Source organism: Salvelinus fontinalis, chromosome 26 (genome assembly GCF_029448725.1).
Source record: "Salvelinus fontinalis isolate EN_2023a chromosome 26, ASM2944872v1, whole genome shotgun sequence".
Classification (NCBI taxonomy): Eukaryota; Metazoa; Chordata; class Actinopteri; order Salmoniformes; family Salmonidae; genus Salvelinus; species Salvelinus fontinalis.
Window position 1 is genome coordinate 18,524,616 of NC_074690.1, and position 27,838 is coordinate 18,552,453.

At 43.6% G+C, this 27,838-nt stretch overlaps 2 protein-coding genes and 1 pseudogene across 3 annotated transcripts; 1 reads left to right on the forward strand and 2 right to left on the reverse strand.

Annotated features, from left to right (window-relative positions):
• Nucleotides 1–19: 19 nt before the first annotated feature.
• glmna (glomulin, FKBP associated protein a) lies at nucleotides 20–8,778 on the reverse strand. 2 transcript variants are annotated; one of them, XM_055882830.1, is made up of 19 exons: nucleotides 8,674–8,778; nucleotides 8,183–8,273; nucleotides 6,845–6,970; nucleotides 6,324–6,437; nucleotides 5,896–6,004; nucleotides 5,341–5,581; nucleotides 4,957–5,056; nucleotides 4,279–4,460; nucleotides 4,050–4,103; nucleotides 3,870–3,900; nucleotides 3,675–3,764; nucleotides 3,492–3,533; nucleotides 3,308–3,381; nucleotides 3,123–3,207; nucleotides 2,859–2,968; nucleotides 2,634–2,697; nucleotides 2,315–2,453; nucleotides 651–733; nucleotides 20–517 (listed from the first exon to the last, which is right to left on the reverse strand). In XM_055882830.1, the coding sequence occupies exons 2-19, from the start codon at nucleotides 8,219–8,221 to the stop codon at nucleotides 428–430; spliced, it is 1,773 nt and encodes a 590-aa protein (XP_055738805.1). In that variant the 5' UTR covers nucleotides 8,222–8,273; nucleotides 8,674–8,778; the 3' UTR covers nucleotides 20–427. The 2 variants fall into 2 exon arrangements, with proteins under 2 accessions (XP_055738805.1, XP_055738804.1); XM_055882829.1 differs by having other exon boundaries at nucleotides 651–736.
• On the forward strand, nucleotides 8,674–17,507 carry LOC129824588 (putative RNA polymerase II subunit B1 CTD phosphatase rpap2; annotated as a pseudogene).
• Nucleotides 17,508–17,920: 413 nt separating this feature from the next.
• Nucleotides 17,921–23,801, reverse strand: LOC129823817 (zinc finger protein Gfi-1-like). Its single transcript, XM_055882834.1, has 7 exons — nucleotides 23,704–23,801; nucleotides 22,185–22,378; nucleotides 21,752–21,943; nucleotides 21,124–21,530; nucleotides 20,872–21,009; nucleotides 20,540–20,705; nucleotides 17,921–20,241 (listed from the first exon to the last, which is right to left on the reverse strand). The coding sequence occupies exons 2-7, from the start codon at nucleotides 22,294–22,296 to the stop codon at nucleotides 20,063–20,065; spliced, it is 1,194 nt and encodes a 397-aa protein (XP_055738809.1). The 5' UTR covers nucleotides 22,297–22,378; nucleotides 23,704–23,801; the 3' UTR covers nucleotides 17,921–20,062.
• Between the last annotated feature and the right edge of the window lie 4,037 nt (nucleotides 23,802–27,838).

The window sequence follows — 27,838 nt, forward strand, 5'->3', positions numbered from 1 at the left end:
GACCATTTGGACAGCATGGTTAGAAAGGCTTGAGTTTATTAACTGTTTAACAAAGATCCATCAACATGATCTAACTTAGTGGCATTTGAGTAACTAAATAAATGGCAGACAATCATTTTTAAATAACTGCCATTGAGCATTTAGTCTGGTAGAGTTGAAGACTCAACGTGCTTTCTTATTACAGCTATTCAAGAAGCTGGTCTTGGTGTCAGGCCTGAACCTGACATATTTAGGTAACGATGCCAAAATAAAATAAAAATCACATTGTCAGAATCCAAAAAAAGTTCACCAGAAACAAGTGATCCGCTTAATGACCCAAATCGCTTTTCTATCGATCACCTGTTCCCTTATCTAGGCAACAGGGAGGGAGTTCAATTATGAGGCCTCAATACAACACGGTGAAATTGTTACCCGGTTCTACTGCTGCTCAGGGTTTCTCTTTCACTTCGATGATTTCCTCTATTCTCGCCAAGACGCTCTCCATCATGTCAAACGTGTGCAGTGCCGAGTGTAGAACCTACAATGACAAATGGCAAGCATGATATTAAAAATACATTTACATACAAAGTAGGCAGAATTGTATAAATCATGCTAATTCTCAAATTACCAAACAAACAATATTTGTATACGGATGTATCGAAATGTTTTACCTGAAGCTGCATCTCTGGCGTCATGTTTGGCATCTTCTCGTTCCCTACTGTCAAAGAGCACACTGACTCCTGGATCTGGGACTCTGCTAAGACAAACAGAAGTTACTATCACATGAAGAAAACATGGATCTAAAGCCAATTCCCTAAGATGCCAGGGAGCCAAAATAGACACCACAGAAGTAAACTCGTCAAAAAAAGAAATGTCCTCTCACTCAACTGTGTTTATTTTCAGCAAACTTAACGTGTAAATATTTGTAAGAACATAAGTTAACAACTGAACAAGTTCCACAGACGTGACTAACAGAAATTGAATAATGTGTCCCTGAACAAGGGGGGGTCAAAATCAAAAGTAACAGTATCTGGTGTGGCCACCAGCTGCATTAAGTCCTCCTCATGGACTGCACCAGATTTGCCAGTTCTTGCTGTGAGATGTTACCCCACTCTTCCATCAAGGTACCTGCAAGTCCCCGGACATTTCTTCGGGGGGGGGATGGCCCTAGCCCTCACCCTCCGATCCAACAGGTCCCAGATGTGCTCAATGGGATTGAGATCCGGGCTCTTTGCTGGCCATGGCAGAACACTGACATTCCTGTCTTGCAGGAAATCACGCACAGAACGAGCAATATAGCTGGTGGCATTGTCATGCTGGAGGGTCATGTCAGGATGAGCCTGCAGGAAGGGTACCACATGAGGGAAGAGGATGTCTTCCCTGTAACGTACAGCTTTGAGATTGCCTGCGATGATGCTGTGACAAACCGCCCCAGGTCATGACGGACCCTCCACCTCCAAATCGATCCCGCTCCAGAGTACAGGCCTCGGTGTACCGCTCATTCCTTTGACGATAAATGCAAATCCGACCATCACCCCTGGTGAGACAAACCACGACTTGTCAATGAAGAGCACTTTTTGCAAGTCCTGTCTGGTCTAGCTACGGTGGGTTTGTGCCCGTAGGCGAGGTTGTTGCCGGTGATGTCAGGTGAGGACCTGCCTTACAACAGGCCTACAAGCCCTCGGTCCAGCCTCTCTCAGCCTATTGCGGACAGTCTGAGCACTGTTGGAAGGATTGTGCATTCCTGGTGTAACCCAGGGCAGTTTTTGCCATCCTGTACCTATCCCGCAGGTGTGATGTCCGAATGTACCGATCCTGTACAGGTGTTGTTACACGTGGTCTGCCACTGCGAGGATGATCAGCTGTCCGTCCTGTCTTCCTGTAGCGCTGTCTTAGGCGTCTCACAGTACGGACATGGCAATTTATTGCTCTGGCCACATCTGCAGTCCTCATGCCTCCTTGCAGCATGCCTAAGGCACGTTCACGCAGATGAGCAGGGACCCTGGGCATCTTTCTTTTGGTGTTTTTCAGAGTCAGTAGAAAGGCCTCTTTAGTGTCCTAAGTTTTCATAACTGTGACCTTAATTGCCTACCGCCTGTAAGGTGTTAGTGTCTTAACGACCGTTCCACAGGTGCATGTTCATTAATTGTTTATGGTTCATTGAACAAGCATGGGAAACAGTGTAAACCCTTTACAATGAAGATCTGTGAAGTTATTTGGATTTTTACGAATTATCTTTGAAAGACAGGGTCCTGAAAAAGGGACGTTTCTTTTTTTGCTGAGGTTAGGAAGAATACCAACTGGCACTAGACAAGACTAAGTGGTTGTGTCTCACCTTTAGCATTGTTCTTCTTGTTGTTGTCTTTGGTGTTCTGGAGCTCAGCCTCGTAGTGGGCTTTGGACATGTTCAACCCCATGCGTAGTGGCTTCATGTAGTAGTCCTCAATCTTATACAGCTCAGTCCAGATCCCCGTCTGGACACCAGAGAATGATTAGTGTGTGCATTCAATTAATCCAAAGAGGACCAGGCAATAGTGTAAACATCATCAGTCATCCTCACTATATCAAAATTACACTTTTTGTGTTCATAAACATTGCATGCATCCCTTCTGCAATATGGCTGCAATATGGATATTGCAGAAGGGAGTAGCTACCTGGTTCCTCCACTCTTTGTCTCGGATGAGTAAATAGCGCAGCAGGTTCAGAGACTCCATCACCCTGTTAGAAAGACAAAGGCGTTTAGTCTCACTACACCCTACTACTGATCACTGGGCAAAACTTGTTTGAATCGATCAATTATTGTAGTGAATATTGCCTGGATGGTGGGTGGAAAACATTGCATCTGTCAACTACTGGTAGTTGGGGTGGAGTGGACTGACCTGTCCAGGTTCTGTAGGAGGTCGGTCTCAGGACCCTGGGGGAGACACAGCACCTGACGCAGGAGAGGGAACAGGTGTGCCCCCATGAACCACTCGTTACCCTTGTCCGGCTGACGAGGAGAGATATGTACATTTACATAGGTAATATAGCACCATTGGTAAAGGTATAGTTCACTTTTTTGAAGTTTTAGCCCAAAAATGTCAAATCATTTACATTTGCTAGCCATGTAAATCTGAAAAGGCGCAAAACCATGAGCGCCATACCTTTAAGGCAAAGTCGATCTGGTTTTTGATGTTCTTGATGATGTAGCCCTCTACTCCTGCATGGTGACTTGTCTTCAGCATGCACCTAAAATGATATGAAAAGTTATCAGAAAAAGACTGAGCATCTTACAGAAAAGTGTCAGAACAAGAGAGCGGCCATATTGTTCTACAGGTGTGAACTTAACTGGAAGAATTTGTATTTGGCTTCCGTGTCAAATTTATCGATGCTCAACTGCAGCACTTTCAGTCCTTTAATTCTCTGTGAACAGAAAATAACATTTGACCGCTAATGTTAGTAATATATATATATAAATCCAACCTCCAGAGGACAAAGTAGTCATGGTAAACATATGTATACAGGTTACTTACCAAATGCTGAATTGGACACAATGTCATGACTTTCACCAAGTTCTAAAATGTAAAGGAAGGATAAAATGTCATCGTGATTCACACAGCGAGATGGGATGAAGCAATTCCTCTCTACTGATTGATTAAACACAAGCTATCCCAAGTATTTGCGGTATTACATCAATATAGGACGTTTTGTTTTACCTGAGGGACACTGAAGAAGGATTTGAGCTCCATTAGCTGGACTGGGAGACTGTTGTCCTCAACCCTAACCAGGCTCTTTTCATACAGGTCCTTAGGAAAGGACAAACAAGCAATTAAGAGTCGTAGAAGGTCAATGAGAAAGTGTTACTTGTAAATAATTGCTGGTCTTCCGACTTTTAAACAGAGGATCCTTACCAGTCCTTTCTGCAGCCTGGATTCTTCTGTTCTGGGGGGGGGGGAAAGAGCACAAAATATATTGTTTGGATTTAGACACAATCAAAACCAATTTTCAAGACTTTACAGAAGTCTATAAAATGTTGTACTTTGTCATTTACATAAATTGGAAAAGAAAGTCAAAAGTAAATGAATATGTACCTGCTCAAGAAGAGGTTGATGTATTCCATATTACACTGAAGAACAAACACTGAGCTGAAAGAAGAAAAGAGTGTTAGGACAATCAACACTGTTTTAGCACTTACATCAAGAGCCAACCAACCCCAGTACCACCGAGGCATACAATACAAATTGAATAAAAAACTTCTTAGCCAGGTGCAACAGTACTTTCAGAGTAATGTGAACTGAAAACACAGTCTTTATTCCCTACCTGAAGACTGTGGGGAAAGTATCCATGGCAATGTGCTGGACGAACAGCAGGTAGGCCAGGCTGGCCAGAGACTCTTTGGGGTAGCACACCTCTTCCTCCAGGAACCCAGGCACCTCTCTCCTCCTCAGCAGGCTGTGAGACAGTAGGTCAGGGAGGGACTCCCCGATGTCCGACAGGATGCCCTGCAAAAAAAAAAAAAAAAAAAACACACACACAGGAGGAGCAGAGTTAACCAAAGTATAGAGAGGGTTAGCCCTTTATTAGTTAGTTACCCCTATACAGGATGAAGTTTCACCTAGTTGTATGAGAACTCAGGTAGCCTAGCGGTTAAGAGCGTTGAGTCAGTAACCGAAAGGTCGCTGGATCGAATCCCCAAGCCGACTAGGTAAAAAAATATGTTGATGTGACCTTGAACAAGGCACTTAACTCTACTTCCTCCTGTAAGTCCAGAGCGTCTGCGAAATGACTAATGTAAACACTTAAATGGAAGTCAAATGTAATCTTCATGAATAGTATAAAAAGAGCTAGCCTGTTTCCAGAGCTGTTTGTGCTATATAGCCACAATTAACAGTCTCCTATAGTCTGGTCAATGACCATAGGATTTAGATATACAACACAAACAGAACTGGAACCAGGCTATGAGAGGAGCAATGGTCACAATCTGAGCAGGCATCTTACCAGAATCTCTGTGGCAAAGTTCCTGAGGGGAGATTCTGCTAGGGTTTCAGGATCCTTCAGCTGCACCTCCAGAAGAGGCTCACAAAGACTCTTCATACAGCTAGGGTGACAACACACACACACTCTGTTCATGCACCTAGACACTTAATGCACCGTACTTTCACGTTGGAGCTCGGAGCCGAAGAATTTCACTGTACCCTGCAATCACACCTGCAACCCTGTACATGTGACTATTAAACAATCCGAATCCAATGCTCATCTGCTAAGCTACAGTATGATGATGTATTGTATCTGTCCCCATGTAAAAAAAAATACAAATAAAACAATCCACATCTTAACAAAGCTTCCCCCATTCACTTAACCCAATAAAACATGTAGACCTACAACTTCAGCAGCTCAGTCCTCAGCTCCTCCTCTTTGGGCGTGGGCGTCCTGCTCTGCTTGGCCTCCTCCACGAAGGGCCTGACAAAGACCAGCAGGGCCGAGCAGCAGCGGCACAGGCTGAACACGTCGTCCTCCTCCTGCTCCTTGGTCTGGGGCACGGGCAGCCTGGCCACCTGGCCCAGCAGAGTGGAGAGAGCCATGCCCACCGAGGAGGCCTTCCGGCCGCCCAGCCGCAACAACACTGAGGGGGAGGGTGGAGAGGTGGGGACAGTAAGGGAGAGGGTCAGTGTGGGGAAAAGGGTGGGAGTAGACAGGGAAATGTGAGTAGGGGCAAAGGGCATTAGGGTGAGTGAGAGAGAGAGAGTAGAGGATGTGGGTGGGAAGGCAGTAAGAGAGTGGATAGGTGATAAGGGATGTGTAGATTGAGAGAGTGGTAGCAGAGAGTAGGCATTAAGGCATTGGAAAGGGACAGGATACAGAAAGTTCTTAATTGTCAAGAATGTCAAACAATATTGAAGGTTTTCCATTCAGCCACTACAGAAAGGTGAGGAACACCTTTCTGTAGTGGCTGCAGCAGGAGGATGACGGTCTCTGCGATAGAGTCAGGGTGGGCCTCCTCAACCTGCTCCAGCAAGCCAACCAGTAGCTCCTTGGGACTGCAAACCTGACCAATCACACACAAGAATACAGAGTTTTTTTTTTTCTGTGTCAATGCACTTCCGTGTCTGGAAATGCAAACATGTAGCCTAATCTCAGATCTGTTTGTAATATCTTGCCAACTCCTATGGTGATCTGGGGCCAGACTAGCAAACATTTACATTTTATAACCAAAACAACAATATGGCTGCGTTTAGACAGGCAGCCCATTTCAATCAGATCAGCTCGGAAAAAGAGCTTATGTGTAAAGTTCTGATATGATTGGTCAAAACTCAGAGTATTAGACCTTTGTAATAACGTATAATAATTAGAACATGTAAACAGACCTCCAGCAGGTGTGTGAGGATGGCGAGGCAGTGAGGAAGATTATTTTCCTCCTTCTTCAGCAGAATCTGAACCAGAGGACCCAGCAGGTTCCAGCCCATACATCTCACTATGTTCTACAGAAAAACAGGGGGAGAAGTAGTATTACTTCACTATGTAATAACTAACATATGCCATAATTATGACCCAGAGGTTTTCCTGGTCAGATCATGTGGTTCGGAAAACCTCAGGTTCCAACCATACATCCCTATAAAGTACATATATAGGCTATTTTAAGAGAGAGAGCCTTTCAGCTGAGAAGCAGCACACCACATCCAAATGACCATCTGTTGATGTCCAAGGCACTTCACCCTAATTCGCTCCAGGGGCGCCGTACTACTATGACTGACCCTGTAAAACAGCACAGCGAGCGACTCTTTTTCAACACATTTCACTGCACCTATCCAGTGTATGTGATAATACAACTTGTATTTATTTTTTACTAAACAGTTGGTATAGATGTCTGGTTCAATCTTTAGTTCACCTTATTTTCCTCATCTACGACGATACTCAGAACCTGAGCACTCTCTCCATCCTCTATACAGGTACGTCCAGCTATCTGGAACACGGAATAATCCTCAGTCGTATAGTTGTCATCCTGGATGGCTTGCTGCATGAGAAAGGGGTAGAGAAAAAGAGAGAGAGAGGGAGATGGAAAGGGGGGTTGGTAGGTCTGTCCTTTACTAACCTCGTCCCCAAGCTACTGCGCACAAGCTATACGAAGCATCTGAGCTTTGGGAGTTAGTCTGGGTGAGCGAGACCAGCTTGGGGAGGACGTCTGGGTGAGCGAGACCAGCTTGGGGAGGGCGTCTGGGTGAGCGAGACCAGCTTGGGGAGGGCGTCTGGGTGAGCGGAGATCAGCTTGGGGAGGGCGTCTGGGTGAGCAGAGACCAGCTTGGGGAGGATGTCTGGGTGAGCGAGACCAGCTTGGGGAGGGCGTCTGGGTGAGCAGAGACCAGCTTGGGGAGGGCGTCTGGGTGAGCGAGACCAGCTTGGGGAGGGCGTCTGGGTGAGCGAGACCAGCTTGGGGAGGGCGTCTGGGTGAGCGGAGATCAGCTTGGGGAGGGCGTCTGGGTGAGCAGAGACCAGCTTGGGGAGGATGTCTGGGTGAGCGAGACCAGCTTGGGGAGGGCGTCTGGGTGTGCGACACCAGCTTGGGGAGGGCGTCTGGGTGTGCGAGACCAGCTTGGGGAGGACGTCTGGGTGAGCGGAGACCAGCTTGGGGAGGACGTCTGGGTGAGCGGAGACCAGCTTGGGGAGGACGTCTGGGTGAGCGGAGACCAGCTTGGGGAGGACGTCTGGGTGAGCGGAGACCAGCTTGGGGAGGACGTCTGGGTGAGCGGAGACCAGCTTGGGGAGGGCGTCTGGGTGAGCGAGACCAGCTTGGGGAGGACGTCTGGTGAGCGAGACCAGCTTGGGGAGGGCGTCTGGTGAGCGAGACCAGCTTGGGGAGGACGTCTGGGTGAGCGAGACCAGCTTGGGGAGGACGTCTGGGTGAGCGAGACCAGCTTGAGGAGGACATCTGGGTGAGCGAGACCAGCTTGGGGAGGATGTCTGGTGAGCGAGACCAGCCATAACACAATGCTCTGGTGAACTCAGTTGCCATAGGACACGTGTCAAACTCATTCCATGCAGGGCTGAGTGTCTGTGTGTTTTTGCTCCTCCCTTGTACTTGATTGATACATTAAGGTCACTAATTAATTTGGTACTCTCCTCACCTGGTTGTCTAGGTCTTAATTGAAAGGAAAAAACAAAAACCAGCAGACACTAAGCCCTAAATGGAATTTTACACCCCTGCCTTATGTGGACTCTTATGACTTACACATCTCTGGACGATATCACTCAGTTGTTCTAGAGCCATCCTCGTTGTCTCAGCTGTACTCCAACAGAGGGTATCTCTTCACTAAACACTCCTGTGAGGGGAAAAAATGTGTGTTCAGTAATACGGGTTATTAAACAACACGTTTCGAATGCAGTCATCTCAGTTTTGTTTTATGTATGAAACCGTGGCACACAAAACAGAGAGTCAAGGCAAAGTAGGACTATTTAGTAAGCATCAGCTGATTTGCTGTGAGTGAGTGGCACTCATAATGGATGTAATGTCAGAAATGTATCTTGGTTTTACTCCATCATTAGTGATTTGATAATGATGATCAAATCACTTCATTGTTGTGGCTGCCTTGCCTTAAGGCGAGAAATCGAGGCAACAATAGATGCTACGTGTAATCGTTTCATAAAGCTACATAGGATAAGAATATAAGGGCATAGTTAAAGTATTAATCGGTTTAATTAATGAGAGGAATTGCTACTTACATGTCAATTATCGGAGACACTGTCAGTCGCGTGGATTCGGAAGTGTTTCGGCTGCGTTGACCCTGATGAATTGCCGTAGATTTAATACGTCACAGGTCAAAGTTGAAATTAGCACAAAACATTGGACCAGCATGAAGAAGGAGCAACGAAAAAGGGTTTGTTTATATAAGACATCATCAGACCGGTATTAACATTGTGTTTGGATATTGTTGGGTCTCTGTAAGTCCTCAAAAAGTTTTGAAAACGGAGATATCATTCTTGCAGCTACAGTTGTGTTTACATATAGTTAGCTAACATGTTTCATAGCTAACCATAGAACGTTAGCCTTTAATATTTAATTACAGTATAGGTTACAGTTAACTTCCTTATTACGTTCTGTCATGAGCACGGACACCTAATTTCACTTATTTGACAGATGGGGAAAGTGTCAAAGCACAGACCTCTGCAGAGGAAGCAAGAAGGTATTTTCACCCCCCTGCTTGCGTCAATGTTCCCCAAATGTGGAGGTTGAAAACGTTCTGATATTTGGATGAATTTTCTTACCAATGTTGTTAGTCTCACGTTTGTGGCTAGTGTTTTTCTGGTGCTTATGTGTGTATAACCCTGCCCCCCCCCCCCCCCCCCAGGAGAGAGGCAGTGAGGGAGACCCTGAGAGAGAAACTGGACCTGGAGAAGAGACCTGTGCAGGTGGTGGAGTGTCTCTTGGAGGATAGCGTAGTGGAGGACTTCCTGGTTGACTGTGTGAGTACCATAGAGATTTAGGTCTACAAATACACTGATCCAAATACAAGATTGCTCTTTTTATCTGTGGTTGGTGGCTGAGATGGTGACATGCGGATTTGGAACGGTTCCACTTTTGAGTATTAGAAGAGGATCTATGACCTCATGGAAAGATTTTACAGTTACTGTCAATAGATATCAGTTGATCGAGGAGCACCACATCACTATTTCAGGTAGTGTGCGGCATCTGTCATGTATTCATGATGTTGTCCTTGATTTGCAGGAAAGCTTGATCACTTCTGCCAATTACAAAGACAGTTGAGGAGAGATCTGTTGTGAAGCTGTGTGGCTATCCTGTCTGTTCAAATGAACTGGGCTAGGTAACGTTTCATTTATTTATGAAAGGCCTCCCTTTTTTACTTGCCTTTGAGTAAATAGTGTTTTGTCAAAACCAACTTATTCTGATATTTAATTTCATAGGTCCCCACTCAACAGTTAAACATTTCCACCAACACCAATAAAGTCAATGACATTACAGAACGCAAGGTAAGTGTACAGAATCAGATATTCTGTTGTGTTATGACCAGCACCATTGAAGAATGTGACTGATATAAGACTGAAACAATGCCCTTTTCCTTTCTGACCCAGTCCTTCTGCAGTAATTCTTCTACAAAGCCTCCAAGTCCTTTGAGCTGCAGATATCAAAGAGCCCTCAATGGTTGAGGCAGCACGAGAGGTAATTATGTTCCGTTTCACTTTACAATGAGTCATGGTTAACCACAGATATAGCCGTGCTCAGGTAGGCCGCCATTTTCCTTTAGGTCCAGATATGACCTAAATGTTGACTCCTCTTCTTATGACCATGTTTTTCCTCTTTGTTTGCAACCCCCCAGATGTAAACTTAATGAATAAAGGAGATTGGTATGTACATTATTTTATTTTTTTTACAATTTCATACAGTCTCGATTAATTGATAAGATGTGTAGCTGTCATTCAACTGTCCATTTATCGAATCCATTCATCAACCATTACGGCATAATAATTAAATAATTCACAGACTGTATACATCAAATTAAATTATAGATCCATTGATTTATTGATTGATTGGTGGCTTGACTGACTGACTTTCACCTGATTCCCTCTGTCTGTCTGTAGCGGTAGCACTGGAGAGGAGGATGTGAGTAACCTCTGTACTCTGTGGCGCCAGAGAACCCCAGACGATCCCGCATAGCCGGTCACAGCGACACAGAACAGCACTTTGTTTCCAGCGTGGTCTCCCAGCAACAGGGACCCAGGGTGCGCTGGGGCAGTCTGCTCAAGCACACCAACTAAGGGGATGGGAGGGAACGAGGAGAGGGAGAGAAGGTCGGGAGGGAAGAACACAAAGATGCCAAAACAAACAAACAAGGCTGAAGACAAGAAGGAGGAGAAGAATCAAAGAAAGAACCAACAAAGACAATCAATGACATAGATGGACCCCAACAACACACAACAGATACAAACAACCCCAGTGAGCAGCAGCCTTTCCTGGAAGAGAGAGGCTCACCAGAGGGCCGGTCTATGGAGGATGCCGCAGCACTACTGAGCCATGTCACAATGCAGGATAGAGATCCAGTCACGGTTACATCTTCTGTACTAACAACCCTCAACACAATGCAGTGTACAGAATCAAGATCCAGCTCCAACCCCCAACCCTCAGTGGGACTCAACCCCAGCACAGCCCACCCAGCCGGGCCTCAGGATCAGCCAGGTGGGCATGAGCAGGAGGAGAGCCCAGGGGCTCCTCAAGGGCCACGAAACTACTCCAAAACCTGGCTGATGAAGGCCTATGGAGGACCTTCGACGAATGGTGGACTGAGGAAACTATGAAGTTCCTATAAGGCCCAGACCACTTTAATAAAACAACAGTAGAAACGAAGAAGAAGGAGGAAGAAGAAGAACTGGATGAAGATAACCTGGAGGATGTTGTAGAAGGGGTTGGGGATGGAGGGGACGGCGGGGACGGCGGGTCCCCAGGGGGTCCATGGAGACCCTCTGCTCCATCCCCAGACTACGACACAATACGCAGGGATACAGAGGAGCTGGGGCTGAGTGTAAGGGAGTTCTACAAAGGGGAGGAAGCCCACCGGGTGTCAGGGAAACGGGCCCTGAGACTCAGAGGTGAGTGGGGGATAAAAGTGTGGTGTAGTAACCGTCAGTGTCCAGATGGGGGCACTATGTATAAGCATTGGAGATGTTAAGCGTGATGATGACGATGGTCTTGTTTTTGAGGTTGGCTTTTACCATGATGTTTTTTTTTATGTCTGTTTTTTTTATGTCTCATCTCACTTCTTTCCCTCACTCTTTGTCTCCTCTCCTTTCCCATCTACGCTCTCTCTCTTGCTTTCATGCTCTTTCTCCTGCTTTCACACTCTTTCTCTCACGCTCTCTCTCCACCCCCCCCCCCCCTACCCCCCCCCATGCCCAGCACCTCATACAGAAACACATAATGGTTGAGAAGCTCACTAGAGGGTGTGTGTGTGTGTCTGTATGAAAATGCTGCTATGGTTTTCAAAGTTCAAAAAACTGTTTTATGCAATGAAAATGTGGTCACTGATGTGCTGATAGTTGACAACCAGCAATATTGCAGAAGCATTGGTAAGTACTAGCTCGGTCTTATAGCTTGTTGAACTTCGCATCTCTGCAACTTAAGAAATGAAACTAAGTTCTGTGTATATGTGTGTGGATTTATATGTCCGGTTTTCCTCATCTTGGTGGTGTGAAGCCTGAGAAACATTGTGGTCTCCCTGCGTCTCACCATGACTGACATCTCCTGTGACCTCAACAACCTGGTCAGGACCTTCAGGTCAGTGCCAATGTCAACTCTGAGAGTTAAAGGGCCAATCCTTAATTGAAACAATAAAAAATGCCTCCCCGCCTCTGTTTTGGTCAAAAGCTGAAGGATGGGCCTGGAGAAATGTAACTTCTCAAATTCATAGACAGAACTATGGATGCAAGGACTGAGTGTCCTAGACTAGAGTTTCAAGCATGTTTTGAGGCAATACAGTGTTTGTTTATATTTGAAATCTAATTTTATTGGTCGCATACACATATTTAGCAGATGCTACTGAGGGTGTAGCTAAATGCTTGTTTACTAACATTGGAGTGAAACAAGCTTATATTTTGGGTTCTGATGGGGTATGACATTTAAACTAAGCTAAGAATAAGTTATATTCTTCAAGAATCAATGGGTATGTATGGTTAATTTATAAGTCCAAAAATGGATGTATTACACTGCAGATTGCTGTTTTAACACACCATTTCCTACAAAAACATCCAATACTGTGTCTGGGAGAGAAATTGGAAATTTTACACTCTTATTTCAGTCAGTATTTACATGGTCCCGTAGTTATAAACCGTCTTATATGAAGTGCTGATCTAGAATCAGTATTGGCTTTTTGATCATAGTGAATAAGATTACATGGACGGGAGACGAGGACCCACATGATCGTAGATCAGAACTACTACTCTGAGACACTATGAATACATGCTCTGGTATTTATGGAGAAGTTATGTGGCAACAAGGCTTCAACGAACTGAGTGAACTTTTCAGGGTAGCCCCAAACTGCCAGAGGTGAACTCTGTTCCTGTCATGGGCACTAGCTGGGCTGTGATTGGCTGATTGAGGTGCAGTCAACAGGAAGTAGTGATTGGCAGAGTGCTATTGACTTCCTGTAGCTCTGATTTAATAGCGAGGCCCTTGAGTCACACCTTCAGCGAGAGGCCTGTTTCCAGGAATTCTCTGCTAGCTACTAAGGCCTGCTGGAACAGCACCCAGAGCTTACACTGCAAACTGTCAAATAAACACCTATAATTGTTGAATCTATATGATGAGGTGTCTCTGATATGGTTGGATATTAGGCTAATATGATTTTGAGATTTTCAGTGCCAAGTTGAAGTAAAGGACAGAGACTGTTGTGTTTTTTCTTTCATGGAAAATCAGTGATGTCAGGCCTGGTGGCAGTGCGATGTCAGGCCTGGTGGCAGTGCGATGTCGGTACTAATTTGTCTCAGCTTCTCAAGACCTGTGCCATTTTTTTACTATACAGTCTTTTTTTTCCCATGGCAGGTTCACAAACACCAACATCATTCACAAAGGCCCAGAGGGGACCATGATCGTTATGGTGCTCCTCTGTGTGTGTGTGTGTGTGTGTGTGTGTGTTTCTGTGTCATGTGTCATGTGCTGTTGCAGGAACAGCTGGAGAGCCTGTGCCTCAGTAGGATCCGTCAGGGATCAGCAGAGGAAATCAGGGAACATTGTTTTACCTGGGGGAACACCCTCTCAACAAACTTAACCTAGTGATTTATCTCTACTTGTGTGTATCCAGGGTGCACTGCAGTCTGTGTGTTCTTTTGGATGCTCTCTTTGGTACATTTTAAACATCACAAAAGTGAATACCAACCTGTTAAAACTCATGATTTCATTAAGATATGCATAGAATTAGAATTTGTATATTCATTATTATGAAAAACGCATACACATAACCACAGGCTCAGCAATTCAAAGGTTTCCTTGTGTTTTATGTTGCCCTGTGAAATATACAGTGTGGTGTATGTGTGGCATCTCCAATCTGCATTGTGTGCTTGCCCTTGCATTGTTTGACCTGTGCCAGATGGCGTGTGTGGTGTGTGTGTGCGCACTACTTCCCCAGGCAGGTCGGTGGCAGGGCGTGAGCCTAGCAGGCGCTGTGTGGGACAGTTCCGTGCTGCTCCCGTCTGTGTACACACAGACGCCTCTCGGCCTTATCTCCTCCACCTGATTACCCCCCCAACCCTAACCCTCTGTAGATCCGTGATGCAGCAGCCAGGGGCAACACACACACGCCCTGGGAAACATTCCATTCGGTCCCTAACTGATCCACTGTGTACACCACCCCAGAGAGGAGACCAGGGACAACTTCAGCTCTGATTTATAGCTGTCTAAATAAATGAGAGATGACGCTTTCTTGAGTTGATATCACCTTATCTAGGCTACAGATGTTGTCTTCATCCAATCTGATAAGTAGATAATAAAGAACATGCCTTATTGAGTGAGGTGCTCAACAAATAATTGAAAGTTGTACCTGGCTGTTGGCTGCAGTATGGTTTCAACTACCGGTAACTCAAAATGTCTCGTATTTAGTCAGGCTCATAATGTTTACTATAAGAAATGATAAATGAGTCTTATGACAAGTCTTACATTGCATTATAAGCACATCATAAGGCATACATACTTATCCGAAGTGTTATCCATTATTTTTATACTTACTAACAATATATCTGCAGGACCATAGAACAGTACCAAGCCATTAGCATTTCAGTCAACTATCCAACTATCCATCTCATGAATCATTTGCAGTTGAGGCCCACCTACTGCATGGCAGCTGTGTAATTAGTCGGGCCTCTGTTGTTGTGGTTAGGTGAATCGTGTGAATAATGGATGGGCCTCATGCAACACTAGACCCAGGTAGCAGCTTCGCTCCAGGAGACATATACACACTGTGCTCCTGTATCCCTAAAACATATTTACCAGCCCTCTGGTTAGCCTATTTCCGAGATACTTTTCCCATCACCAAAGGCACATATATAATCTGGAATGTCTTACTCATCCCTACTGGCTAAACAAAATAAAGTGTGCCCTTAAACACACAGCTTTGTAGACTTTACAAACATGTGCATTGTGCTGCTGAGGAGATTAGTCATATTGCCACCCAGAAATCATATACATATTTACTATAGATGCCTGAGGAGATCTACATGTCGCGTTGGGGGCGATGAAACAACAGAAGCACGTTCATTTTCAATGACAGAAGCGAAGTGGGCTCGGGTACCGTTAGGCAATAAGGACGTAGGCGAGGGGCTTGAAAAGGGCGGGACCAAAGTTGGGGAATGTGGAACTTTATGCAAATACTCCGCGACATCTTGTTACTGTTGGCCAATCGATGCTCACTAGTTTCCAGCCCCTTCTGGATTGTCTGTTGATACCTAGCACTATCTAGTCTGCTTGCTAGCACCAAAGGTAATTTACTATTGAGCCGACAGATGTATCATTTATGGAATGCGGTCTCAGCAAACGTGTGAACATTGCCTTTAATGTTTTTATTATTTAACATTTATTTAACTAGGCAAGTCGGTTAAGAACAAATTATTATTTACAATGACGCCCTACCCCGGCCAAACCCTAACCCGGACGACGCTGGGCCAATTGTGTGCCGCCCTATGGGACTCCCAATCACGGCCAGTTGTGATACAGCCTGGACTGAATCACGGTCTGTAGTGACGGCTCTAGACCGCTGCGCCACTCAAGAGCTTATCAGACCTTACTTTAAAGTAATTTGCCATGTTGCAAAAGGTGACCCATCACTTTAGAGTGGATTGCATTCAAGAAGATTCAGTTGAAACTTAGACCGCTGCGCCACTCGGGAGACCAAAGGGTGCATAGCCGACAAGGTGCGATCTGATAGAATCCAGAGGGGAATGCCATGACGCAAGCTAGATCTACTCAGGGTTTTCTAAAGCTAATCAGCTTCAGTTAGCTTTGCATTTCATCTGGCTTCGTCCGTACTATGACGGTGGATATTGCTCGTCCGCCTGCTGCTAACTCTAGCAGGCTTGTAACTGCGCGTGCATGTAGCACATGGCTAGTCGGACGACAAACTCTTCAGTGACTTAATACTGAAACGTCAATATATGGGCGAGTCAGTGCTACATTTTCATTTGTGCTGAAATCAAAATTAAAGAATCCTTCTCTTTCAAATTCAGCAAGCTTTGGCGTGAAATCGTATTTTCGAAGTGCCTTCTGTATTTTATTATTGTTAATGCCGACTTTGGTTTGCTTTGGTGTGCTTATCAATGCACAAACACCTTTCCCCCCACTCTGGTCATACAAAAGTGTTACTGTGCGTGAAGTTTAAAAGGCTTTCTGTCATTACAAAATGGGTAATGTGATATATTTTAACATTAGTATTTTTTAACACAGACATTTTAATAAAATATTTAATCAGTTGTCTTCCTCAAATGAAGGAGGGAATCGGATTTTCATTGGTCCTCAACTCGTGGCTCAGTCATTTAATTCAGGGTAAGTGGCATTAGCCGTGAGTTGCTCTTCCCCAGAGCAGGTTATAGTTCTGATGGATTCGTTGCCATATAAATTTACCAGGCTAAAAGGTGAGCCACTTTTGAATGACCGGTTATCCCGAGTTGAACTCAAGAGTTGACCAAAGTTACCTCGCTAACTCCTCAAACCTGCTTTGTAGGACAACCCTTGGTTTTTCCTGACCATGTTGTGTTTGTGTGTTGCAGGTTATCAGAGGTGTCCCCGGTGTACAGGAGGCCCTGAAGAGCCTGACATCAGTCAAATACTTCTCTATTCTGATGCAGCAGCTGTCACTTCAGGACCTACAGAGCCTAGTCTAGCTACTCAAAACCATCCAGTCTCCTCTACTACATGCTACTTTCTTTACTGTTACAGCCAAATATTTACATGTTTCCTATCAGAACGGCAAGGGCTGGAGGTATCTCTTCTGATAGATACATCATTGATTGACTTTTATTTGAAATCAATATTGGGAGAACCTTGCCTTGCCTTTTTTTTGTATTACTTTGGTTTGGTTGATTTTTCAGTTTTATTGATACAACTATTGAGAATTAAGAGAAATTACTTTTCATCTTCTCTCAGGATATGGACAGTGCTTGTTGAGGCTTTAGTGCTCTGAAATGAAGACTGACATTTCCAAGAAAATTGTGCAAACACTGTATCATCGAATAGGCTTGTTATTACACAGGAATTGTTGAACAGGTGCATAGTTTACACACATTCTGTCAGCTTCATGGTGGAAATGTATAGTCTTATTATGCCTCTCCTAATTTTCAAACAAACACTGATATACTGAATCTGATCATACTGTAAATGTCTAAATCAAATCTTCAAAGTTACAAGCCTCCAATGTTTAATCCCATGCTTCTATACAGCCAAATAAATCACACTCAAGTTTTCCACTGTGTATAAAAATGTCATGTGATCGACTATATTGCCATACTGGAAGAGAATGGTGCAATAAATGTGTCGCTGTTTATCCCAGCTTCCTTCACATGAAGTTTATGGTGTTGTAATCTCATTTGTTCCAAGTGTGACAAGAAAGTTATGTCTGAAAATATTTGTTTTGGACCAGGTGGCTCGCGCGACTAGAAACATTATCTGAGGAGCATTTTGGAGGGGATAGAAATATTTTATCGTGATTCTTTATGTATATATTGTGTATTTTATTATTCAAACATTTTAGGATGAAACGGTTACAGATATAACCTTAGTATATTATTTCTAAAGCTTTTCGCTTGAAGCCAATAACATTTTTTGTTGGTGCGAGTTTTCATTTTTTCCTTGTTCATTTAAACATTTGTGGAATTAAAATATTGTGCAATGGAATTGTGTCGAAATTGTAAAAGCCTATAGGGTGAATTCAGAAAGTAGAACATCATATAAACTGGGGCAGCTTAATCCTGAAGCATATATTTATTGGTCTAACAAGAGAAAATCTCAATTATTGTTATGCCACGTTCAAAACAACTTGGAACTCGGAAATCTCCGACATCAGTGCGTTCAAGACAACTGGGAACTTGGGAAAAAACGTTTTGAAGGGTCTTCCAAGTCAGAGACTCTGGCATATTTCTAGAGCTCTGACTTTCGACCTGAAAATCACTGATGCCTCGTTTTTTTCTTAGTTCCCAGTTGTCTTGAAAGCACCAACACTAATGCCACGTTCACATGTTACTAGGAAACTCGGAAATGTCACACTTGCCAACATGGTTGTAGTTATGCACGAGCCATGTTCAACTAGTTAGTAAAGCGGACATTTCTGAGTTTCCTAGTTCCGATTAGTTTAGTTGCACAAGTAGAAAGACAGTTTGTAACCGTAAACAAATGCCCTTGCAAAGAGACCAACCACATGATAAAAATCACATCGTTTCGTTGGTGTGACATCACAGAGGGGCCAGATGCCACGTTCAAAACAACTGGGTACTAGGCCGAAATCTCCGACTTCAGTGAATTCACATCAACTGGGAACTCCCGAAAGAAAACTTGCTCTGAGTTGGGAAAATCGCTTTGAACAGTGATTCAACTCGGAATTCCAAGTCGGGAAATCACACCTCTTTCTAGATATCCGATCTGGACGTCGTGATTTAACCTCGTTTTTTCTCTGAGTTCCCAGTTGTCTTGAAAGCACCAAGAGCAAGCTTCAAACAGGAAGTTCAACTTGCAATGCACAGTAATATCAGTGACATATAGCTTTTTTCTGTTAAGGTCATACAACTCATAATGAACAGTGTCAAGTTGTGATGTAAATGTGCATACTACTTGTGCATCAAAATAAAAATGTAAAAAAGTTGCCAAAATTATGTTTAATTCAGCACTTTTTTGTTGTCCCGCTTTACTAAACATAGCTAGCTAAAGTAGGACAGTCGTCTAGGCTTTTCCAATGGAGGAAAGATCCAGTTTACATTAGGGAACACCTGTACTTAGGTTAGGCAAGGTTCTGGTTTTTCTAGTACTATACCTTGTTCATTTTTTCTTGTAGTATTGTTATTAGTACTGTTATTTTTACTGTTATTAGTACTGTTATTTGAATGAATTCAGAAAAAAATTACACTTTTTATCTATCCAACATATACAACACATGATACATTTCTGAAATTCTCAGATGTTTCCTAGTCACACAACATTGAATTGAATTGTTTTTTGGGTACAAGTAGGACTGTAATAATGGTGTCCCAGTTTATCTAACCTGCTGTCTACCAAATGAGAACTGAAAATAGGGTTTTGACTCAGTGGACACAAATGGGTGTGCTGCCTTCTGTGATAAAATGTGTGTTTGTGCGTGATTATGAAACATTTTGGAGAGATGTCTGAAGAGGTTACAGGAAACTGAAGTTTGCCCGATTACTCTTCCCATTCCGAATTCAACCTACTGTATCAATTCACTCACTTCACTGACAACAATTAAATTCACTGACAACAATTTTGGATGAAGGACTATTATTATTATTATATATATATATATATTTGAACATGTTTGGTTTAGACGTCTTCACTTATTAGCCTATCATTGTTTTTTTTACAAAAGACAAGGGAACATTTAAAATGTATATTCAGACAAAAGAGCATAAATTCTCCTTTCCTCACCATGGATTCTGTATACACAGCAGATTATAAAGCGACCGTGTTGGATAATTAAAGTCGTTAATTAATTAAACAGGCATTAATATTAAAATGTTCCGATAAATAGACTACTAAGCTATAGCATATAGAAGTTAACTAGCCGGTTTCTTCTCGAGAAGAAAACAAATAGGCTAGGCTAAAACGAATTATGCGCAAATACAATCCTTGTGGATCACAACCAAAACTTTTAAATCCTGTATTTTTGTGTTGTGTGAAATGATATTCAGAATTTGGCCTGTAGCTAATGAAAATCTATAGGCCTATTTCATAAATACATGTTTAATTTTCAAAACAAGAATTCAAGAATGAAAACAATTAGGCATATAGCCAAGCAATGATAGAATAACATAAACGTATTTTGAAAGGGACATATTTACGCTACATGTATTAAAATAATACAATTCTCCAGCACAGTTTTTCGGTGTTGACAGTTTTTCATTTCAATCCATGTTGTGTTTCCTTGTGCCTCCTCAGATCCACTTTCCGTTGGAATCCTTTGCCGCAGAGGTCGCAGCCGAACGGTTTGAAGCCTGTGTGCTTGCGGCTGTGCGTGATGAGGTTGGAGCTCTGACTGAAGGCCTTCCCGCATACCTGGCACTTGTGCGGTTTCTCACCTGATAATGTAAACAAGTTGCATTATGAAAGTGTCATTTTGAGCTCTCCATATCTGCTGTGATTGTTCTCGTGCCTAATTGTCTGACTTTTAGAAGCATAATATGCATACCCACTGGGCACCGACGTCAATTCAAGGTCTATTCCACATTGGTTTAACGTAATTTAATTGAACTGACCCAGAGGGAAAAGTTTATTTTTGTCTGGTTGACACTTTTAACAACAGGCGTTTGTAAAATATTTTATATAATATTTTAAAATCATTAACTTATCTTTTGTGGTGGATGCGGGATCTCTCACCTGTGTGGATAAAGGTGTGTTTCTTCATGTCGGACTTCTGATGGAATCTCTTCCCGCAGTACTGACAAGGGTAGGGCCGCGTGTCGGAGTGGATAAGCAAGTGCGTGGACAGCGTGGATGAGCGCTTGAAGCTTTTGTCACATATTTTACAGTTGAAGCTCCTCTCCTGTGAACCAGGTAAAATGTGAGTGCATGTGACATGCACCTTTTTATTTAATCCATTGCGTTTGTCGTTTACGCATGCATAACACGTGGTAGTGAATCCCAATAGGCATAGGAGAAAGTAGGCCTAAAGGTCCAAATATTAAGTGACATAGGCATTTGGGCCTTACCTGTGAGTGAACGCCCTTGTGTTGTTCGAGGCTCACTGCGTGCCCAAACGTTTTCCCACACAATCCACAGGCAAAGGGGCGAGTTCCGCTATGCGACCGACGAACGTGAACCTCTAACCCGTGCGGCGTCGAGAATACCTTTAGGAAAGGATGAAAGAGATGTTATTATGTGTTAATAAGTGACAATCACCCAATTGAAACCGAACAATTGTTTATCGTTGCCATACGTTGTGATAGAGGAGTGTGGCCCACCTTGCAACACTTGATGCACTTGTACGATCCACTTGGTTCTAGACGGGAACAGATGAGATCGGATTCAGATTTGATTTCAGAGGCCTTGGTCTTCAGCTTGAGGTCCGAATATAACTGGTCGGCGTCCCGCATTCTATAGGTAGGGAACACCGTAGACCCAAAGTCCCTGTAAAATCCAGTGTGTGGGCCCCTCTGTGCGTAAATGAGGGAGTTGGTGGCACCATCCTCGGATCCATAGAGGCCCATCTGTATGTCGGGCTCCAGGGTTGTGGGGAGATTGTGTTGATATGTTCGCTGCACAAGGTCCCTGAGCTCGGAGCCAGAGTAGGTAATCCATGGGTAAGGGCGAAATGGAATGGCGAAAGGGTGAGCGTCGTCTGCTGACGGAGTGAAACATTGTTCCGAATCTGGAAAACATTGGGACTATGAGTCGTCACGTTTCCAAATATTATTTACAAAAATAGGTAATAGTTATTAAATAATACACCCTTTAATATTCTGGTAGCCTATATTGAAGGATAAAAGTGCTAAAATATGAAAAGCAGAGGGACAGCCTCAAATAACCATGTTTGGAGATGCCGTGCGCATATGCGTAATGATGACATCACAACAAACTATAAACACAAACCTGGTGATGCAGATGGAGATGGAGGGCGCCAGTAGTCGTCATAGTCCGAGAAGCGGTCGCACACGCTGCCCTCGCAGCTCAGCGGGTAGATGGGGGAGTGGTCAGCCGTGTGCACCAGACGGGCTTCGGGGGAGAGGTTAGGAGCAACCTGGGCGTCACAGTTCCCCTCAAACTCAACCTGCAATTTGCTTTCTATAGCCATAGAGAAAGAAAGCAAGGACTGGCACTTAATTCAAGATCATAATATTCGTCACAGTTTTATATTTTATTTGTGAATTCTAAAAAGTAAACATAGAACATTCCACGCGTATTTAGAGAAATTTGAATCGTATCCATATCCAAACAGACTTGTGTGTAACGTGCATAATGTATTACAATTAAGTCCAGGCCTAGGCATGACATACATTGAGACCAGTATCACATATAGACATACCTGCGCATATATGGGCTAAAATAGTATCCATTCTAATGTAGTCATCATCCAGGTATCGTGGTTGGTGGTAGCTATGTGCTCGTTTACTCTTCACCAAAAATGACCTCGGCATGGTTATTCTCTGCTGTGTGACTGTCAAGATCCCTGGTCACTTGTGATGAAATCCTCTTCGTCCACACGGACCTATTTTATCTCTGGAAAGATTTGAATACCATTGGTTGACAGGTTCATCCAGCATAGGGATTTTTTGGCAGGAGATGAAGCATGCGCATTGCCCAAAGGCACCTGCGCGTTCACCAGGTGTTGTGAGACAGGTGGCCAGAGGAACTACTGCCCTCCACGGTCTACGGAGTGTGTGATTGAATACCACAACTTATCATATTTCAAAAAGGTCATTAAGAGGCCATAGTAGTTGTTTCCTTTCATGACAGGTAATATTTGAGTTTGTTCAGAATCAGATGACAGAACATAATTTGTTACAGTGATTGGTTTTAACGTGTGTGCATTGGGTTTAAATGGACATAATCTTATTGGAATTTCTTTGATTATGATGTGGAGTCTTTAGAATATTTGTCGATTTAAAGCCGTAACCCTCCCTTCATGAATGGCTTATGCAACTAGGCCCATGTCAATGTAAACGGATCCTGCGGTACCTTCTCAGAGCTCACCCACCGGCAATGATATCCCATTAATGACGCATGCACGGCAAGGTGACTAGCCCTCTCCATGCAACCGTCTCCAAGTGCGGACCTGAGGTATCCCTTACTGACCCGCCGTCAGTTAACATGCTGGCTAATTCACCCGTATAGACCCAATAACTTCTTCCAAATGTATCTTATCCAAATGCGTAATGCAAAAGCATGTCAAGGCTCTATTATTGTATCAGTACCCACTGGGCACACTGGTTTAATCAACCTTGTTTCCAGGTCATTTCAATGAAATTACGTTGAACCAACGTTGAATAGACGTCGAATAGACGTCTGTGCCCAGGGGTAGGCTCGCCTTTGAAGTTAAAAAGTTGGAGTGAACTGAGATGCTGTCATTTAGCCCATTCCAGAAATCACTAAGCTTCAAATTAAATCATTGCGAGGATTTTCGTGTTCAAGGTTGGTGTTCGAAGTTGTCTGAAAGCAAAGTGATATCGATTTCTGGACGGTGTGGGAAAGAACGTTGTTAGTTGAACCTGCAAGCACAACTTGAGATAAGCAAAGTTGGAACACATGCTCGATACTCATAGCCGAAGTTGCTTACCCGTGCTTATTTTATTTTTTTACAGAGCCTTTTGATTAACAACTAACACCTCCAACACATTGCAACTGTAAGTAATTGATAAATCACTTGACATCTGAAGTATTGCCCCCCCCCAAAAAAGTATTTAATTCTTTACCTTAAAACATTTTACACTCTATCAACCACACATAGAAGCATTAACATTTAGTCTACATTATTAAAATTGTCAAGAAACAAAACTGTTTCAGTTACAATTTTTGTTATTTCAGTCTAATGCATTGAGACCTACCCGTACACGGTGTCCACATGCGTAATAGGCGCGACTTGCAGCGTCCCTCCTCTCTCATCTGAACACAGCGGCTGTGCGGCTGTCATGACCTTTAAACAGCTGACAACTTCCTGAACTTCAGATTTTTTTTGCACAACTTTCAGTAAATAGACAGTGATTAGGCCTGATCGCTAATGACATAAAGGGCTATTCTTATCATTTGTACGCCTATTTCAATTGTTCTACCTTGTTTGACAATCAAGTCATATGAAATGACTTCAACCAATTTGATTTGATGTTATAACAAAGTTATACCTCCTCAAACATTAATAACACAACACCCAATGAATCATAACAAAAAAAATCCCACAGACAACTCATGTTCCAAAGCAGCTTTTTCATATCCCAATTTTACTCTGTTTGTCTATTTACAGCTCAAGGTAGGGCTGTGAGATTGTAATGATGTTTCCAATATTAGACCTATGGGTTATGGGCTGGCTAGACTTATCCTTAGTCGTGACAGTGCCAATGCCCACACAGAAGCTGTGTAATTTCAGAAAGATCCTAAACATTCCTTTAAATGGATCTCGTAACCATTCATTATCTGAACTATTTGTGTATTGAACTGACCAGGCATCTTGACTGACATGAATAGCCCATTGTTGTCTTCTCTCCTGGTTTTCACTTTCCTGCAGGTGGAAGTTCACTGGAGTGGAGGGCCTCCACCCTTAAAGCCAGACGGACTGTCACTGGATGGAGTTCACTGGAATAGAGGGCCCCCACCCTTAAAGCCAGACGGACTGTCACTGGATGGAGTTCACTGGAATAGAGGGCCCCCACCCTTAAAGCCAGACAGACTGTCACTGGATGGAGTTCACTGGAATAGAGGGCCTCCACCCTTAAAGCCAGACGGACTGTCACTGGATGGAGTTCACTGGAATAGAGGGCCTCCACCCTGAAAGCCAGACGGACTGTCACTGGATGGAGTTCACTGGAATAGAGGGCCTCCACCCTGAAAGCCAGACAGACTGTCACTGGATGGAGTTCACTGGAATAGAGGGCCTCCACCCTGAAAGCCAGACAGACTGTCACTGGATGGAGTTCACTGGAATAGAGGGCCTCCACCCTGAAAGTCAGACAGACTGTCACTGGATGGGGTTTTTCATTTATTGTTTAAATGTAACCTTTATTTAACTAGGCAAGTCAGTAAATAACAAATTATTATTTACAATGACAGCCTACCGGTGAACCGTGGGTTAACTGCCTTGTTCAGGGGCAGAACAACAGATTTTTACCTTGTCAGCTCGAAGATTCGATCCAGTATCTTTTTGGTGACTGGCCCAACGCTTTAACCACTAGGCTATCTTCCATTCACTGGAATAGAGGGCCTCCACCCTTAAAACCAGACAGACTGTCACTGGATGGAGTTGACTGGAATAGAAGGCCTCCAACCTGAAAGCCAGACGTACTGTCACTTGATGCACACATGCCTACTCTTACACACAGGGCAGGGCATAGTGGCCTTCATTGTTTCTCTTTATGGATTTGATATCAGATCTGGGTTCAAATAATTGAGTTGGCTTGATTGAGCTTGCCTGGTAAAATTGAACCAATGCAATAGACCCAAGTGCAAACCTCTCCCATCTGGGACTCCATCAGACAGACTCAATCAAACACTCTGAGAATTTGAAAGATAACAAATCAAATACTATTTGAACCTGGGTCTGTGAAATCTGTATAATCTTTAGAGTTTTTGTTCCCTGAAGTTTTGATCTGCATCAAGATATCTGGAGGGAAAAATCCCATTTCCATGGGACCTCAGTGGAGGATGCACCTTTATGTGCCCTTTAGGGTCTTGAGAATGAGACTGATTAGACAAATAGCTTGACATGCACAGTACTGTACAGACTTAATATGGTGTCTGAGGCACTAAGAGCATCAAGTGCATCAAGCCCGACACTCTGTCTTGTCTATAATAACGACCGTATAAGCTATTAAAAAAATGAAAAGGGGTGCAAATATCTTTTGAGCAGTCAATCACAATCACACTGCATTTAGGTAAAGGCAAAGCAGACTGACCTTGTGCAGTATTGCAGAGTGATATCTATCTGAGCAGAGCTGAAGGAATTGGAGAGTGTAAACTCAGAGCCAGAACAGGAAACCAAACACAGTGCAGAGCAGGCGCTATCAATGCTGCGGCAGGTCATCATCTCGTCAGTCAAACTTTTTTCTCTCTCTCCTTTTCTCACCATCCAGAGACCCTGGTGGTAAACGCTACAGTCTCTCAGCCAAATATGTGATTGAAATAGCTGCAAAGAGTCGCTGTGATAACAGCTTGTGGTTTTTTTCTTTCAACTTTCTCAAACATGCTATAGAAATAAACGTGGGCTTTGACTTGCTGTCTCTGAACCACCAGTCTATATCTGCAGCTCAAGCTAATGTTCTTGAAACCATATGTGCGCAGAGAGAAAGTATGTGACTGCTGTTCCTGGAAAGTATATATAGTATTTTACCTGTGCAATGCTGTCGCTTAAACACCACAAAGTCCCTGTGAATCTTTCAGAAGACAACTCAGCAGTTCAAAAAACATGGCTGTGCAATATGTTAGTTATTTGAGTGTTGCTTTCCAGACCCCGATTAAGTCTGCTACTCCTGGACTTAAAAAATTGTGCTAAATGGAGATTCTCAGTTGAAAGTGCTATTAAATCCAGGACTAGGCTTAAACTATGTCTGGGAAACCAGCCCTGAAAGTTTAAACTGAATCTTCTTGACTGCATTCCACTCTAAAGTGATGGGTCACCTTTTGCAACAAGGCAAATGACTTTAAAGTAAGGTCTGATAAGCTCTTGAGTGGCGCAGCAGTCTAAGGAACTGCATCTCAGTGCTAGAGGCGTCACTACAGACCCAGGTTAGATTCCAGGCTGTATCACAACCGACCTTGATTAGGAGTCCTATAAGGCTGCGCACAATTGGCCCAGTCTGGTCCAGGTTAGGGTAGGCCGTCATTGTAAATAAGAATTTGTTCTTAACGGACTTGCCTCGTTAAATAAAGGTACCAAAATAAGCATACCACTGATAGACTAATCTTATGTATCTGTGGCTTTTATAAAGCCCGAGCAGGTTTTCTCAGACATTATCAACAGCTCAGTGGACTGTGAGCCTCCACAGTCCATTATGTAGCTCATGTGACTCAAGCATGTTTGGATTCTTGTCAAATTTACCATAGAATATTAAGCTACACAGTGTATCAAAATAGTCTCCCCTATGTACATAAAGCAGTCAGAGGCAGATCATGGGGGTTGGAATCCAGTAAGAGTGGAGTCTGTTGTGGAGCCTCCATCAGTGTTGAGACATCTCTATAAAAACCACACCGCTATCTAATCACCTCACAAGTTCCTCTGGCCCACTCACGCAAACCACACAAACGTGAAGCGCTAAGGAAACACACACACACACACACACACACACACACACACACACACACACACACACACACACACACACACACACACACACACACACACACACACACACACACACACACACACACACACACACACACACACACATACAAACCTTACTTTAACTTCACCCACTGCCTCCCCTCATTCAACCACAGCCCAATGGGAACAACAAGCCAAATCTGACCGAACCCCCAGCTGCCAACTGCTCCCTCCAGATAGGGCTGCAATCGAGAACACAATGCATGATTTACTGTGTCGCAGTCGAAACAAAACCACAAGACAGTTCTTCTCTCAGAGGGATAGCATCTTGTTCTCCCTTCAAATCTTGTCATCTGAACTAGTAAATCAGTGGTTATGAGGAAGAAAACCCTATAGTGCCCTTCTGTCCACACTGTGTCTCATTTCTTTTCCAACTGTCCTACACTTAGAAAAAAAAGGGTTCCTAAAGGGTTCTTCGGCTGTACCCATAGGAGAACCCCTTTTGGTTTCCATGTTGAACCCTCTGTGGATCGCGTTCTACCTGGAACCTTCCTCAAAGGTTTCTCCTATGGGGACAGCCAAATAGCCCTTTTATGTTCCAGGTAGCACCTTTTCTTCTAAGAGTGTATGATCATAAGATTTCTTCTTCAAATCAGTGTGTATCTTTACAGTTTCTCCATCAATCAGTCATGCATGCTTCTTTTGTTTGGGTC

Excerpts from the sequence above, each read along its gene's own strand:
- LOC129823817 (XM_055882834.1), bottom strand. The coding sequence starts at position 22,296 with ATGCCGAGGTCATTTTTGGTGAAGAGTAAACGAGCACATAGCTACCAC. Across the intron at positions 21,531-21,751 it reads ATCTCCATCTGCATCACCAG|ATTCGGAACAATGTTTCACT; the intron begins GTTTGTGTTTAT and ends AATGTTTTCCAG. Across the intron at positions 21,010-21,123 it reads AGTGCATCAAGTGTTGCAAG|GTATTCTCGACGCCGCACGG; the intron begins GTGGGCCACACT and ends CCTTTCCTAAAG.
- glmna (XM_055882829.1), bottom strand. The coding sequence starts at position 8,221 with ATGGCTCTAGAACAACTGAGTGATATCGTCCAGAGATGT. Across the intron at positions 6,438-6,844 it reads TCGTAGATGAGGAAAATAAG|AACATAGTGAGATGTATGGG; the intron begins GTGAACTAAAGA and ends GTTTTTCTGTAG. Across the intron at positions 3,382-3,491 it reads TGTGTCCAATTCAGCATTTG|AGAATTAAAGGACTGAAAGT; the intron begins GTAAGTAACCTG and ends TTCTGTTCACAG.